Below are 16,509 nucleotides of genomic sequence, written 5' to 3'. Positions count from 1 at the left end.
TCATGGGCGAAGGAGCAATGGCTCCTCTAGCAGCCAAATATGTATTTTCCTGCCATAGCCTGAGGGACACTGAATAATAACATCTGCATAGTAAACACTAACTTACTTATTATTATTATTACTATTATTACTATAATTATTAATGTTTATCATCCCAAATATGGGTGGTAATGGTAGTGATAACAGTTTAGTGATGGTAGTAGTAGTCGTAGTAATGATGATTGTAGTTGTAGTACTGATATAAAGAAGAAGATGACCGTTATTTAGTTATAAGTTAGTTATAGTTTCATTTTCCATAATTTGATTTTATATTTATTACATTTCTACTATTGACTGTTACCATTTTATTGTATTTATTTTTGTATTTAATTTTGTATTATTATTTACTACCATTTTATATTATTATTTGCTATCATTTCTAATTTTGTTACAATGTATATTGTATACATTGTTGCTTTGGCAATATTGACACAATGTTTTTCATGCCAATAAAGCAGCTTGAATTTGAGAGAGAGACACGGCGAGAGAGAGAGAGACACGGCGAGAGAGAGACACGGCGAGAGAGAGAGAGAGAGAGAGAGACACGGCGAGAGACATAGCGAGAGAGAGAGACAGAGAGACAGAGAGAGAGAGAGAGAGACACAGACCAGGCCCATCACAACACAGCTCTACTAGACCCGGCCCATCACAACACAGCTCTACTAGACCAGGCTCATCACAACACAGCTCTATTGGACCTGGCCCATCACAACACAGCTGTGACCACTACTCCAGGGTTGGACAGAACAATGTCCTTCAGAGAAGTACACCACATGATGCAGTCCACATCATGTATCATTCAGATCATCAGCCTACATATGCTGAGGTAACCTCTGGCAAAAGACACCTAGAACAATCAGAGATTGGAGAGGAGCGCCAACAACTGCAACTACACTGCTACCTCCGCCTTTGTCCAAGGAGAAGCACTGCCAGAGCCCTGCAAAATGACCTCCAGCATGCCACAAATGTGCATGTGTCTGCTCAAACGGTCAGAAACAGATTCCATGAGGGTGGTATGAGGACCCGACGTCCACAGGTGGGCCTCCACCGTGCAGGACATTTGGCATTTGCCAGAGAACACCAAGATTGGCAAATTCGCCACTGGCGCCCTGTGCTCTTCACAGATGAAAGCAGGCTCACACTGAGCACATGTGACAGACGTGACAGTCTGGAGACGCCGTGGAGAACGTTCTGCTGCCTGCAACATCCTCCAGCATGACCGGTTTGGCGTTTGGTGTGGGGTGGCATTTCTTTGGGGGGGCCGCACAGCCCTCCATGTGCTCGCCAGAGGTAGCCTGACTGCTATTAGGTACCGAGATGAGATCCTCAGACCCCTTGTGAGACCATATGCTGGTGCGGTTGGCCCTGGGTTCCTCTTAATGCAAGACAATGCTAGACCTCATGTGGCTGGAGTGTGTCAGCAGGTCCTGTAAGAGGAAGGCATTGATGCTATGGACTGGCCCGCCTGTTCCCCAGACCTGAATCCAATTTGGGACATCATGTCTCGCTCCATCCACCAACGCCACGTTGCACCATAGACTGTCCAGGAGTTGGCCACCTCATCAGGAGCATGCCCAGGCGTTGTAGGGAGGTCATACAGGCACGTGGAGGCCCACACACACTACTGAGCCTCATTTTGACTTGTTTTAAGGACATTACATCAAAGTTGGATCAGCCTGTAGTGTGGTTTTCCACTTTAATTTTGAGTGACTCCAAATCCAGACCTCCATGGGTTGATAAATTTGATTTCCATTGATAATTTTTGTGTGATTTTGTTGTCAGCACATTCAACTATGTAAAGAAAAAAGTATTTCATAAAAATATTTCATTCATTCAGATCTAGGATGTGTTATTTTAGTGTTCCCTTTATTTTTTTGAGCAGTGTAATATGCAGGCTACTGAGCTAGACAGACCCTTTAATTCACATGCACACACCAGGTTGCAGATTGCATTGTAGTTATTTTTTGTGCAATCTTATTAATTTGTTTACAACTATTCTTAATTTTATTGGCACCGGTATTATAATAATAATTATATGTAATGATGGATAGATATATATCTATGTACACACACACACACACACACGTGTGTGTAAATATATACAGTGCCTTGAGAAAGTATTCGGCCCCCTTGAACTTTGCGACCTTTTGCCACATTTCAGGCTTCAAACATAAAGATATAAAACTGTATTTTTATGTGAAGAATCAACAACAAGTGGGACACAATCATGAAGTGGAACGACATTTATCGGATATTTCAAACTTTTTTAACAAATCAAAAACTGAAAAATTGGGCGTGCAAAATTATTCAGCCCCCTTAAGTTAATACTTTGTAGCGCCACCTTTTGCTGCGATTACAGCTGTAAGTCGCTTGGGGTATGTCTCTATCAGTTTTGCACATCGAGAGACTGACATTTTTTCCCATTCCTCCCTTCAAAACAGCTCGAGCTCAGTGAGGTTGGATGGAGAGCATTTGTGAACAGCAGTTTTCAGTTCTTTCCACAGATTCTCGATTGGATTCAGGTCTGGACTTTGACTTGGCAATTCTAACACCTGGATATGTTTATTTTTTAACCATTCCATTGTAGATTTTGCTTTATGTTTTGGATCATTGTCTTGTTGGAAGACAAATCTCCGTCCCAGTCTCAGGTCTTTTGCAGACTCCATCAGGTTTTCTTCCAGAATGGTCCTGTATTTGGCTCCATCCATCTTCCCATCAATTTTAACCATCTTCCCTGTCCCTGCTGAAGAAAATCAGGCCCAAACCATGATGCTGCCACCACCATGTTTGACAGTGGGGATGGTGTGTTCAGCTGTGTTGCTTTTACGCCAAACATAACGTTTTGCATTGTTGCCAAAAAGTTCAATTTTGGTTTCATCTGACCAGAGCACCTTCTTCCACATGTTTGGTGTGTCTCCCAGGTGGCTTGTAGCAAACTTTAAACTACACTTTTTATGGATATCTTTAAGAAATGGCTTTCTTCTTGCCACTCTTCCATAAAGGCCAGATTTGTGCAATATACGACTGATTGTTGTCCTATGGACAGTCTCCCACCTCAGTTGTAGATCTCTGCAGTTCATCCAGAGTGATCATGGGCCTCTTGGCTGCATCTCTGATCAGTCTTCTCCTTGTATGAGCTGAAAGTTTAGAGGGACGGCCAGGTCTTGGTAGATTTGCAGTGGTCTGGTACTCCTTCCATTTCAATATTATCGCTTGCACAGTGCTCCTTGGGATGTTTAAAGCTTGGGAAATCTTTTTGTATCCAAATCCGGCTATAAACTACTTCACAACAGTATCTCAGACCTGCCCTGGTGTGTTCCTTGTTCTTCATGATGCTCTCTGCGCTTTTAATGGACCTCTGAGACTATCACAGTGCAGGTGCATTTATACGGAGACTTGATTACACACAGGTGGATTGTATTTATCATCATTAGTCATTTAGGTCAACATTGGATCATTCAGAGATCCTCACTGAACTTCTGGAGAGAGTTTGCTGCACTGAAAGTAAAGGGGCTGAATAATTTTGCACGCCCAATTTTTCAGTTTTTGATTTGTTAAAAAAGTTTGAAATATCCAATAAATGTTGTTCCACTTCATGATTGTGTCCCACTTGTTGTTGATTCTTCACAAAAAAATACAGTTTTATATTTATATATTTGAAGCCTGAAATGTGGCAAAAGGTCGCAAAGTTCAAGGGGGCCGAATACTTTCGCAAGGCACTGTATATATATAATTATTATTATTTTGTTTTTTTCAAATGTACTTTACTCAAACCAGTGAATATGACTTATTATAAAAGAGATCATTAACTATCAGCTCTAGGTATGTCCAGGGCCTATACTCTTCACATTTTGGTTATAAAACAACTAATCCAGAATGGATTAAAAACATCAAGGGACAAGACATCAGAATCCTACTGGAAACATGGTGTCGTGGAGACATAGATACTCAGTGTCTCTCAGGCTATAGAGAAAGTTTACTACCATCAATCAAACATTAAATTGTTAAACGGGGCCGAGACTGGAATCATCATTTGGCATAAGCAGGACTTCGCACTTAACAAAATGAAAAAAGGTACCAGTCACATTTGGCTAAAACTTAACAAAAAGTACAATCTATTGTGACAATGATGTATACATATGTGCAACTTATGCTCCTCCTTCAGATTCATCATATTATGATGATCAGTTTTTGACAATCTCCATACAGAAATCATTACATTTCAGGCAGAGGGTAAAGGGCTTCTTTGTGGAGATTTCAATGAATCAGAAGGGACTCTTTAGGCCAGTTTACTTACTGCTCAGCTCTTGGGACAAGTGTAGTCGATTATGCCATCACTGACATTGACCCCTCCTGCATTAGTGCTTTCACTGTCAGACCACAGACACCATTGTGACATCACAGTCAGATCAACGTGTTTCTGAAGAAATTAACCGGCAATATTTATAAAAAAAAAAACAGCCCAATCAATTCTACAACATAAACCAATCGTACAGATGGGCAGTGAAGAGAGATTCAGTGAAACATTGATGAACTCTATACAGTTTTTCAATAAGTCACAAAACCAAAACAATAAAGATGGTGTCAATTCGGCTACTGAAATTATACACTGCAGACTCCAAAAAGAAGCATCGAAAGCACGAGAGAAAACCAAAGAAATGCAACAGAAACAAAAAACTAAATGTTTCTGAAACATGGTTTGATAATGAATGTAAAACAATTAGGTGTTTAAGACAAATGTCAAATGAAAAACATAAGCAGCAAAACAACCCAGATCTACGATATGAATACTCTGAAACTCTGAAACAGTATAAACATACACTGAAACGCAAGAAATTGAATTATACCAACAAGACACTTGATGAAATTGAAAACGCAATTGACCAAAATCAGTTCTGTGACTTGTGGAACAATTTAAGCACAACAAAGCCACAAGAATTAGCCACGCAAGATGTAGAAATTTGGAAAACTTATTTTGATAATCTATACATAAACATCCCGCAAAAAGACTTACAACAGAACCAATTAGAAATTAAAGAAAAATTGAACATCCTTGAATCAGTCATAAAAACAACCAAAATCCATTAGATTACCCAACAACCCAACAAAAACTAAATGAAAAGCTCAAATCTATAAAATGAAAAGAAGGCTTGTGGTCTAGATAACATCAGAAATGAAATGTAAAATGCTGTGCTTAAGTTGTTCAAAATCAAAAGTCAAAGAACAGAACAGAATTATTTTCACAACATCGAGGTGTGAGACAAGGCTGCAGTTTGAGTCCAAATCTTTTCAACATTTACATCAATGAATTGGCAGACATGATGGACCAATCTCCAGCGCCAGGACTCACACTATTTTTAAAATATTTTTTATTTATTTATTTTTTTTAACCCCTTTTTCTCTCCAATTTCGTGGTGTCCAATTGTTGTAGTAGCTACTATCTTGTCTCATCGCTACAACTCCCGTACGGGCTCGGGAGAGACGAAGGCTGAAAGTCATGCGTCCTCCGATACACAACCCAACCTAGCCGCACTGCTTCCTAACACAGCGCGCATCCAACCCGGAAGCCAGCCGCACCAATGTGCCGGAGGAAACACCGTGTACCTGGCAACCTTGGTTAGCGCTCACTGCGCACTGCCCGCCACAGGAGTCGCTGGTGCGCGATGAGACAAGGACATCCCTACCGACCAAACCCTCCCTAGCCCGGACGACGCTAGGCCAAATGGACCTCCCGGTCGCGGCCGGTTACGACAGAGCCTGGGCGCGAACCCAGAGTCTCTGATGGCACAGAGGACTCACACTATTTGACACAGAGGTGAAATATCTGCTATATGCTGATGACTTGGTACTTCTATCACCAACCAAAGAAGGTCTTCGACACAACATTAATATTCTAGTGCAATATTGCCATAATTGGGCCCTGGCAGTAAATTTCCAAAAAACGAAAATCATGATCTCCCCCCCCCCAAAAAAAAAACAGATGTCAGAAGCACAAATATAAATTCACCCTGAACAACACCATAGTTGAACACACTAAAAATCTACCTTGGTCTGACCATATCTGCATCGGGAAACTTTAATATGGCAGTGAATGGACTCAAAGAAAAAGCCCACAGAGCATGTAATAAAAATGAAGTTATTCAAAATCAACATCCAATTAAAATGTGGACCAAAATATTTGACAGTGTAATACTACCAATAGCTCTTTACGGAAGTGAGGTTTGGGGGCCACTCAATAAACTGGACTTTAAAATGTGGGACAAACATCCAATTGAATTCTGTCGGAAAATTCTACAAGTCGAGAGAAATACACCAACAAATGCATGTAGGGCAGAATTGGGCAGCTTTCCAGTTGTAATGAAAATACAGAAAAGATCATACAAATTTTGGCTACATCTAAATTCAAGTCCAAATTCAAGTCTGCAATTTAAAGCACTTCAAACCCAAGAGCCCAGGACCGAGCCCTCTCAGTCAGCTGATGTTGGAACTAACCAACCAAGCTGACACCAGCACTGCTTCAAAAGAAAGAATTCCAATAAACAAAATCATGAACAAATCAAAGGACTCATATTTACAACAATGGAAAAAGTACAGGCTGAGTGACCGCCGATTGGCAATAGAAACTGGCAGACATAAAAAGACATGGCTACCCAAAGAGGAGCGTGTATGTGGTCACTGTACGACAGGGGAGGGAGAGACAGAGATGCACTTTCTCCTTTACTGTGATAAATATTCCTCACAAAGACAGTCATTATTCACAGAAATGACAAGATTTATTCCAAATTTTAACTTATTAAACACAGAGGAAAAACTAAAAATACTCATGGGCGAAGGAGCTCCTCTTGCAGCCAAATATGTATTTTCCTGCCATAGCCTGAGGGACACTGAATAATAACATCTGCATAGTAAATAGTAACTTACCATTATTGTTATTTCTATTATTGTTGTTTATCATTCCAAATAGTAGTGGAATGGGTGGTAATGGTAATAATAGCAGTTGAATGATGGTAGTTGTAGTAATGATGATGGTAGTAGTAGTAGTAGTAGTAGTAGTAGTAGTGATGATGGTAGTTGTAGTAGTAGTAGTAATGATGATGGTAGTTGTAGTAGTAATGATGATGGTATTTGTAGTAGTAGTAATGATGTTATCAGAAGTAGTAGTAGTAGTAGTAGTAGAAGTAGTGATGATGGTAGTTGTAGTAATGATGTAATGATAGTGGTGGTAGTAGTAGTAGTAATGATGATGGTAGCTGTAGTAGAAGTAGTAGTAATGATGATGGTAGCTGTAGTAGAAGTAGTAGTAGTAGTAGTAGTAGTAGTAGTAGTAGTAGTGATGGTGGTAGTTGTAGTAGTAGTAGTAGTAGTAATAGTGATGATGATGATGATGATGATGATGATGATGATGATGATGATGATGATGGATGATGATGATGTAGATGTAGTAATGATGTAATGATGGTGGTGGTAGTAGAAGTAGTAATGATGATGGTAGTAGTAGTAGTAGTAGTAGTAGTAGTAGTAGTAGTAGTAATGTAGTTGTAGTAATGATGTAATGATGGTGGTAGTAGTAGTAGGAGTAGTAGTAGTGATGATGATGATGATGATGATGATGATGATGATGTAGTAATGATGGTGGTGGTAGTAGAAGTAGTAATGATGATGGTAGTAGTAGTAGTAGTAGTAGTAGTAGTAATAGTAGTAGTAGTGTAGTTGTAGTAATGATGTAATGATGGTGGTAGTAGTAGTAGGAGTAGTAGTAGTAGTAGTAGTAGTAGTAGTAGTGATGATGATGATGTAGATGTAGTAATGATGTAATGATGGTGGTGGTAGTAGAAGTAGTAATGATGATGGTAGTAGTAGTAGTAGTAGTAGTAGTAGTAGTAGTAGTAGTAGTAGTAATGATGTAGTTGTAGTAATGATGTTATGATGGTGGTAGTAGTGATGATGATGATGATGTAGATGTAGTAATGATGTAATGATGGTGATGGTAGTAGAAGTAGTAATGATGATGGTAGTAGTAGTAGTAGTAGTAATAGTGATGATGATGATGATGATGATGATGATGATGATGATGATGATGTAGTAATGATGTAATGATGGTGGTGGTAGTAGAAGTAGTAATGATGATGGTAGTAGTAGTAATGTAGTTGTAGTAATGATGTAATGATGGTGGTAGTAGTAGTAGGAGTAGTAGTAGTAGTAGTAGTAGTAGTAGTGATGATGATGATGTAGATGTAGTAATGATGGTGGTGGTAGTAGAAGTAGTAATGATGATGGTAGTAGTAGTAGTAGTAGTAGTAGTAGTAATGATGTAGTTGTAGTAATGATGTTATGATGGTGGTAGTAGTGATGATGATGATGATGATGATGATGATGATGATGGTGATGGTAGTAATGATGATGGTGATGATGATGATGATGATGATGTAGATGTAGTAATGATGGTGGTGGTAGTAGAAGTAGTAATGATGATGGTAGTAGTAGTAATGTAGTTGTAGTAATGATGTAATGATGGTGGTAGTAGTAGTAGGAGTAGTAGTAGTAGTAGTAGTAGTAGTAGTAGTAGTGATGATGATGATGATGATGATGATGTAGATGTAGTAATGATGATGATGATGTAGATGTAGTAATGATGGTGGTGGTAGTAGAAGTAGTAATGATGATGGTAGTAGTAGTAGTAGTAGTAGTGTAGTTGTAGTAATGATGTAATGATGGTGGTAGTAGTAGTAGTAGTAGTAGTAGTAGTAGTAGTAGTAGTGATGATGATGATGATGATGTAGATGTAGTAATGATGTAATGATGGTGGTGGTAGTAGAAGTAGTAATGATGATGGTAGTAGTAGTAGTAGTAGTAGTAGTAGTAATGATGTAGTTGTAGTAATGATGTTATGATAGTGGTAGTAGTGATGATGATGATGATGATGATGATGATGGATGATGATGTAGATGTAGTAATGATGTAATGATGGTGATGGTAGTAGAAGTAGTAATGATGATGGTAGTAGTAGTAGTAGTAGTAGTAGTGATGGTAGTTGTAGTAATGATGTAATGATGGTGGTAGTAGTAGTAGTAGTAGTAGTAGTAGTAATGATGATAGTAGTTGTAGTACTGATGTAATGATGGTGGTTGTAGTAGAGGTAGTAATGATGATGTAGATGTAGTACTGATGTAATGATGGTGGTGGAAGTAGTAGTGATGATGGTAGAAGTAGTTGTAGAAGTAGAAGTAGTAGTAGTAGTAGTAGTAGTAGTGATGGTAGTTGTAGTACTGATGTAATGATGGTGGTAGTAGTAGTAGTAGTAATGATCATAGTAGTTGTAGTGATGATGGTAGTTGTAGTAGTAGTAATGATGATGGTAGTAGTAGTAGTAGTAATGATCATGTAGTTGTAGTATTGATGTAATGATGGTGGTAGTAGTAGTAATAGTAGTAGTAGTAGTCGTAGTCGTAATGATCATGGTAGTTGTAGTAATGGTAGTAGTAGTAGTAGTAGTAGTAGTAGAAGTAGTAGTAGTAGTAGTAGTAATGATGGTAGCTATAGTAGTAGTAGTAGTAATGATGATGGTAGTAGTAGTAGTAGTAGTAGTGATGGTGGTAGTTATAGTAGTAATGATGATGGGAGTTGTAGTAGTAATGATGATGGTAGTTGTAGTAATGATGGTAGTTGTAGTAATGATGATGATGGTAGTAGTAGTAGTAGTAGTAGTAGTAATGATGTAATGATGGTGGTAGTAGTAGTAGTAGTAGTAGTAGTAGTAGTAGTAGTAGTAGTAGTAGTAGTAGTAGTAGTAGTCGTAATGATGATAGTAGTTGTAGTACTGATGTAATGATGGTGGTGGAAGTAGTAGTGATGATGGTAGAAGTAGTTGTAGAAGTAGTAGTAATGATGATGGTAGTTGTAGTACTGATGTAATGATGGTGGTGGAAGTAGTAGTGATGATGGTAGAAGTAGTTGTAGAAGTAGTAGTAATGATGATGGTAGTTGTAGTACTGATGTAATGATGGTGGTGATAGTAGTAGTAGTAGTAGTAGTAGTAGTAGTAGTAGTAGTAGTGATGATGGTAGTTGTAGTAATGATGGTAGTAGTAGTAGTAGAAGTAGTAGTAGTAGTAGTAGTGATGGTAGTTGTAGTACTGATGTAATGATGGTGGTAGTAGTAGTAGTAGTAATGATCATGGTAGTTGTAGTAGTAGTAATGATGATGGTAGTAGTAGTAGTAGTAGTAGTAGTAGTAGTAGTAGTAGTAGTAGTAATGATCATGGTAGTTGTAGTATTGATGTAATGATGGTGGTAGTAGTAGTAATAGTAGTAGTAGTAGTAGTCATAGTCGTAATGATCATGGTAGTAGTAGTAGTAGTAGTAGAAGTAGTAGTAGTAGTGATGATGGTAGCTGTAGTAGTAGTAGTAGTAATGATGATGGTAGTAGTAGTAGTAGTAGTAGTAGTGATGGTGGTAGTTATAGTAGTAATGATGATGGGAGTTGTAGTAGTAATGATGATGGTAGTTGTAGTAATGATGGTAGTTGTAGTAATGATGATGATGATGGTAGTAGTAGTAGTAGTAGTAGTAGTAGTAGTAGTAATGATGGTCGTTGTAGTAGTAGTAGTAGTAATGATGATGGTAGTAGTAGTAGTAGTAGTAGTAGTAGTAGTAATGATGATGGTAGTAGTAGTAGTAGTAGTAGTAGTAGTAATGATGATGGTAGTAGTAGTAGTAGTAATGATGATGATGATGATGGTAGTAGTAGTAGTAGTAATGATGATGGTAGTAGTAGTAGTAGTAGTAATGATGATGGTATTTGTAGTAGTAGTAGTAGTAGTAGTAGTAGTAGTAATGATGTTACCAGAAGTAGTAGTAGTAGTAGTAGTAGAAGTAGTGATGATGGTAGTTGTAGTAGTAATGATGATGGTAGCTGTAGTAGAAGTAGTAGTAATTATGATGGTAGTAGTAGTAGTAGTAGTGATGGTGGTAGTTGTAGTAGTAGTAGTAGTAGTAGTAATAGTGATGATGATGATGATGTAGATGTAGTAATGATGTAATGATGGTGGTGGTAGTAGAAGTAGTAATGATGATGGTAGTAGTAGTAGTAGTAGTAGTAGTAGTAGTAGTAGTAATGATGTAGTTGTAGTAATGATGTAATGATGGTGGTAGTAGTAGTAGTAGTAGTAGTAGTAGTAGTAGTAGTAGTAGTAGTGATGATGATGATGATGATGATGATGATGATGATGTAGATGTAGTAATGATGCAATGATGGTGGTGGTAGTAGAAGTAGTAATGATGATGGTAGTAGTAATGATGATGGTAGTAGTAGTAGTAGTAGTAGTAGTAATAGTGATGATGTAGATGTAGTAATGATGGTGGTGGTAGTAGTAGTAGTAATGATGATGGTAGTAGTAGTAGTAGTAGTAGTAGTAGTAGTAGTAGTAGTAGTAGTAGTAGTAGTAGTAGTAGTAATGATGTAGTTGTAGTAATGATGTTATGATGGTGGTAGTAGTGATGATGATGATGATGATGTAGATGTAGTAATGATGTAATGATGGTGATGGTAGTAGAAGTAGTAATGATGATGGTAGTAGTAGTAGTAGTAGTAGTAGTAGTAGTAGTGATGGTAGTTGTAGTAATGATGTAATGATGGTGGTAGTAGTAGTAGTAGTAGTAGTAGTAGCAGTAGTAGTAATGATGATAGTAGTTGTAGTACTGATGTAATGATGGTGGTTGTAGTAGAGGTAGTAATGATGATGTAGATGTAGTACTGATGTAATGATGGTGGTGGAAGTAGTAGTGATGATGGTAGAAGTAGTTGTAGAAATAGTAGTAATGATGATGGTAGTTGTAGTACTGATGTAATGATGGTGGTGATAGTAGTAGTAGTAGTAGTAGTAGTAGTAGTAGTAGTAGTAGTGGTGATGATGGTAGTTGTAGTAATGATGGTAGTAGTAGTAGTAGAAGTAGTAGTAGTAGTAGTAGTAGTAGTAGTGATGGTAGTTGTAGTACTGATGTAATGATGGTGGTAGTAGTAGTAGCAGTAATGATCATGGTAGTTGTAGTGATGATGGTAGTAGTAGTAGTAGTAGTAGTAGTAGTAGTAGTAGTAGTAGTAATGATCATGGTAGTTGTAGTATTGATGTAATGATGGTGGTGGTAGTAGTAGTTATAGTAGTAGTCGTAGTCGTAATGATCATGGTAGTTGTAGTAATGGTAGTAGTAGTTGTAGTAGTAGTAATGATGGTAGCTGTAGTAGTAGTAGTAGTAATGATGATGGTAGTAGTAGTAGTAGTAGTAGTAGTAGTAGTGATGGTGGTAGTTGTAGTAGTAATGATGATGGTAGTTGTAGTAGTAATGATGATGGTAGTTGTAGTAATGATGGTAGTTGTAGTAATGATGATGATGGTAGTAGTAGTAGTAGTAGTAGTAGTAATGATGGTAGCTGTAGTAGTAGTAGTAGTAATGATGATGGTAGTAGTAGTAGTAGTAGTAGTAGTAGTAGTGATGGTGGTAGTTGTAGTAGTAATGATGATGGTAGTTGTAGTAGTAATGATGATGGTAGTTGTAGTAATGATGGTAGTTGTAGTAATGATGATGATGGTAGTAGTAGTAGTAGTAGTAGTAGTAATGATGGTCGTAGTAGTAGTAGTAATGATGATGGTAGTAGTAGTAGTAGTAGTAGTAGTAATGATGATGATGGTAGTAGTAGTAGTAGTAATGATGATGGTAGTAGTAGTAGTAATGATGATGATGATGATGATGTAGATGTAGTAATGATGTAATGATGGTGGTGGTAGTAGAAGTAGTAATGATGATGGTAGTAGTAGTAGTAGTAGTAGTAGTAGTAGTAGTAGTAGTAATGATGTAGTTGTAGTAATGATGTAATGATGGTGGTAGTAGTAGTAGTAGTAGTAGTAGTAGTAGTAGTAGTAGTAGTGATGATGATGATGATGATGATGATGATGATGTAGATGTAGTAATGATGCAATGATGGTGGTGGTAGTAGAAGTAGTAATGATGATGGTAGTAGTAATGATGATGGTAGTAGTAGTAGTAGTAGTAGTAGTAATAGTGATGATGTAGATGTAGTAATGATGGTGGTGGTAGTAGTAGTAGTAATGATGATGGTAGTAGTAGTAGTAGTAGTAGTAGTAGTAGTAGTAGTAGTAGTAGTAGTAGTAGTAGTAGTAATGATGTAGTTGTAGTAATGATGTTATGATGGTGGTAGTAGTGATGATGATGATGATGATGTAGATGTAGTAATGATGTAATGATGGTGATGGTAGTAGAAGTAGTAATGATGATGGTAGTAGTAGTAGTAGTAGTAGTAGTAGTAGTAGTGATGGTAGTTGTAGTAATGATGTAATGATGGTGGTAGTAGTAGTAGTAGTAGTAGTAGTAGCAGTAGTAGTAATGATGATAGTAGTTGTAGTACTGATGTAATGATGGTGGTTGTAGTAGAGGTAGTAATGATGATGTAGATGTAGTACTGATGTAATGATGGTGGTGGAAGTAGTAGTGATGATGGTAGAAGTAGTTGTAGAAATAGTAGTAATGATGATGGTAGTTGTAGTACTGATGTAATGATGGTGGTGATAGTAGTAGTAGTAGTAGTAGTAGTAGTAGTAGTAGTAGTAGTGGTGATGATGGTAGTTGTAGTAATGATGGTAGTAGTAGTAGTAGAAGTAGTAGTAGTAGTAGTAGTAGTAGTAGTGATGGTAGTTGTAGTACTGATGTAATGATGGTGGTAGTAGTAGTAGCAGTAATGATCATGGTAGTTGTAGTGATGATGGTAGTAGTAGTAGTAGTAGTAGTAGTAGTAGTAGTAGTAGTAATGATCATGGTAGTTGTAGTATTGATGTAATGATGGTGGTGGTAGTAGTAGTTATAGTAGTAGTCGTAGTCGTAATGATCATGGTAGTTGTAGTAATGGTAGTAGTAGTTGTAGTAGTAGTAATGATGGTAGCTGTAGTAGTAGTAGTAGTAATGATGATGGTAGTAGTAGTAGTAGTAGTAGTAGTAGTGATGGTGGTAGTTGTAGTAGTAATGATGATGGTAGTTGTAGTAGTAATGATGATGGTAGTTGTAGTAATGATGGTAGTTGTAGTAATGATGATGATGGTAGTAGTAGTAGTAGTAGTAGTAGTAATGATGGTAGCTGTAGTAGTAGTAGTAGTAATGATGATGGTAGTAGTAGTAGTAGTAGTAGTAGTAGTAGTGATGGTGGTAGTTGTAGTAGTAATGATGATGGTAGTTGTAGTAGTAATGATGATGGTAGTTGTAGTAATGATGGTAGTTGTAGTAATGATGATGATGGTAGTAGTAGTAGTAGTAGTAGTAGTAATGATGGTCGTAGTAGTAGTAGTAATGATGATGGTAGTAGTAGTAGTAGTAGTAGTAGTAATGATGATGATGGTAGTAGTAGTAGTAGTAATGATGATGGTAGTAGTAGTAGTAATGATGATGATGGTAGTAGTAGTAGTAATGATGATGGTAGTAGTAGTAGTAATGATGATGATAGTAGTAATAATGATGATGATGATGATGATGGTAGTAGTAGTAGTAGTAGTAGTAGTGATGATGGTAGTAGTAGTAGTAGTAGTGATGGTAGTAGTAGTAGTAGTAGTAGTAGTAGTAGTAGTAGTAGTAGTAGTAATGATGGTGGTAGTTGTCGTAGTAGTAGTAGTAGTAGTAGTAGTAATGATGGTGGTAGTTGTAGTAGTAATGATGATGGTAGTAGTAGTAGTAATGATGATGGTAGTAGTAGTGATGATGGTAGTAGTAGTAGTAGTAATGATGATGGTAGTAGTAGTAATGATGATGGTAGTTGTAGTAGTAGTCGTAGTAGTAGTAGTAGTAATGATGATGGTAGTTGTAGTAGTAGTAGTAGTAGTAGTAATGATGATGGTAGTTGTAGTAGTAGTAGTAGTAGTAGTAGTGATGGTGGTAGTTGTAGTAGTAATGATGATGGTAGTTGTAGTAGTAATGATGATGGTAGTAGTAGTAGTAGTAATGATGATGGTAGTAGTAGTAATGATGATGGTAGTAGTAGTAGTAGTAGTGATGGTGGTAGTAGTAGTAGTAGTAGTAGTAATGATGGTGGTAGTAGTAGTAGTAATGATGGTGGTAGTTGTAGTAGTAATGATGATGGTAGTAGTAGTAGTAATGATGATGGTAGTAGTAGTAGTAGTAGTAGTAGTAGTGATGGTGGTAGTTGTAGTAGTAGTAGTAGTAGTAGTAGTAGTAATGATGGTGGTAGTAGTAGTAGTAATGATGGTGGTAGTTGTAGTAGTAATGATGGTAGTTGTAGTAGTAATGATGATGGTAGTTGTAGTACTAATGTAATGGTGAAGATGACAGTTATTTAGTTATAAGTTAGTTATAGATTCATTTTCCATGTTCAGCCTTTTATATTTATTACATTTCTAATATATTGTTGTTATTTTTGTATTTATTTTATATTATTATTTGTTATTGTTAATAATTTTATTACAATGTATATTGTATACAATGTTGCCTTGTTCATGCCAATAAAGCAGATTGAATTTGAGACACCAGTTTATAGTGTGGCGTTGCGTCGTGCCTGAAAACAACCTTAAGACGTTGGCCATATACCACAACCCCTCGTGTCTTTTTGCTTAATTATAAACTGGTTACAGTAGTTAGTGGTTAACCCCAGACGCTACACTATAAAATCATTCTGTCCGTCAACACATACAGTATGTTCAGCGATGAAGACACAGACACCTCAAAACAGAGGAGGGGGAGGATTTTAAGAGAGCACCCATTAGGAGGAAAGAGACTGTTGGAGGAGGAGACTTACAAGCACACAGCCACCAGGCAGACGGCCGGGTTGGGATTCCACGCCACGCTCTTCACAGCTCCGCCCACCTCCAGAGTCTTCATGCAGCGCCCTGTGTTGACCTCCCAGAAGCGCACCGTGAAATCGTCTGAGCCTGGAGGGAGAGAGAGGGTCAAAGGTCAGACTACAGGGTTAACATGGGGCCCTTAACAGCACTGTGTGTGTGTGATTGTGTGAGGGAATGTGTGTGTGAGGGAATGTGTATGCGAGCGTGCGTAAGTGTGTGTGCCTGTGTGCATGTGCTCATACATGCATCACAGTCACACTTACGCCAGTCAGTAAGATGGTCAGCTCAGCCCCAGCAGCAGCAGGTGTGGTCTCCGGACACCGCGCGTCATTGAGTTACCACAGCGTGAAAGTCTTAAAGGGGCTCATAAATAAACTGGGAAAGCTCTGAGCTAGCAGGCTGACTAACCTCAATGAGAGGGGAGCAGAAACTAAATGGTGGTAGGACGGAGGAGAATAGAGTAGAGAAGGGGTAGAACAGAGGAGGAGAGTAGAGGAGGAGGAGAGTAGAGGAGGAGAGTAGAACAGAGGAGGAGAGTAGAGGATGAGTAGAGTAGAGGAAGAGAGGGAGTAGAGGAAGAGAGGGAGTAGAGGAAGAGAGGGAGTAGAGGAAGAGAG

At 38.0% G+C, this 16,509-nt stretch overlaps 1 protein-coding gene across 2 annotated transcripts in view; it reads right to left on the bottom strand.

Moving 5' to 3' along the window:
• LOC110488045 (ribosome biogenesis protein bop1) overlaps window positions 1–16,509 on the bottom strand; it is a 179,859-nt gene that overhangs the window by 53,748 nt on the left and 109,602 nt on the right. For both annotated transcript variants that reach the window (XM_036970800.2, XM_036970801.2), the window contains exon 11: window positions 15,847–15,979. In XM_036970800.2, the coding sequence (XP_036826695.2) occupies window positions 15,847–15,979 (133 nt within the window). The remainder of the gene's footprint in view (window positions 1–15,846; window positions 15,980–16,509) is intronic.

This window comes from Oncorhynchus mykiss, chromosome 30 (genome assembly GCF_057628025.1).
Source record: "Oncorhynchus mykiss isolate SJ-2025 chromosome 30, ASM5762802v1, whole genome shotgun sequence".
In the NCBI taxonomy this organism is placed as follows: Eukaryota; Metazoa; Chordata; class Actinopteri; order Salmoniformes; family Salmonidae; genus Oncorhynchus; species Oncorhynchus mykiss.
The sequence above is the reverse complement of the archived record's forward strand: the minus strand, read 5'-3'. Positions and strand labels throughout refer to the sequence as shown.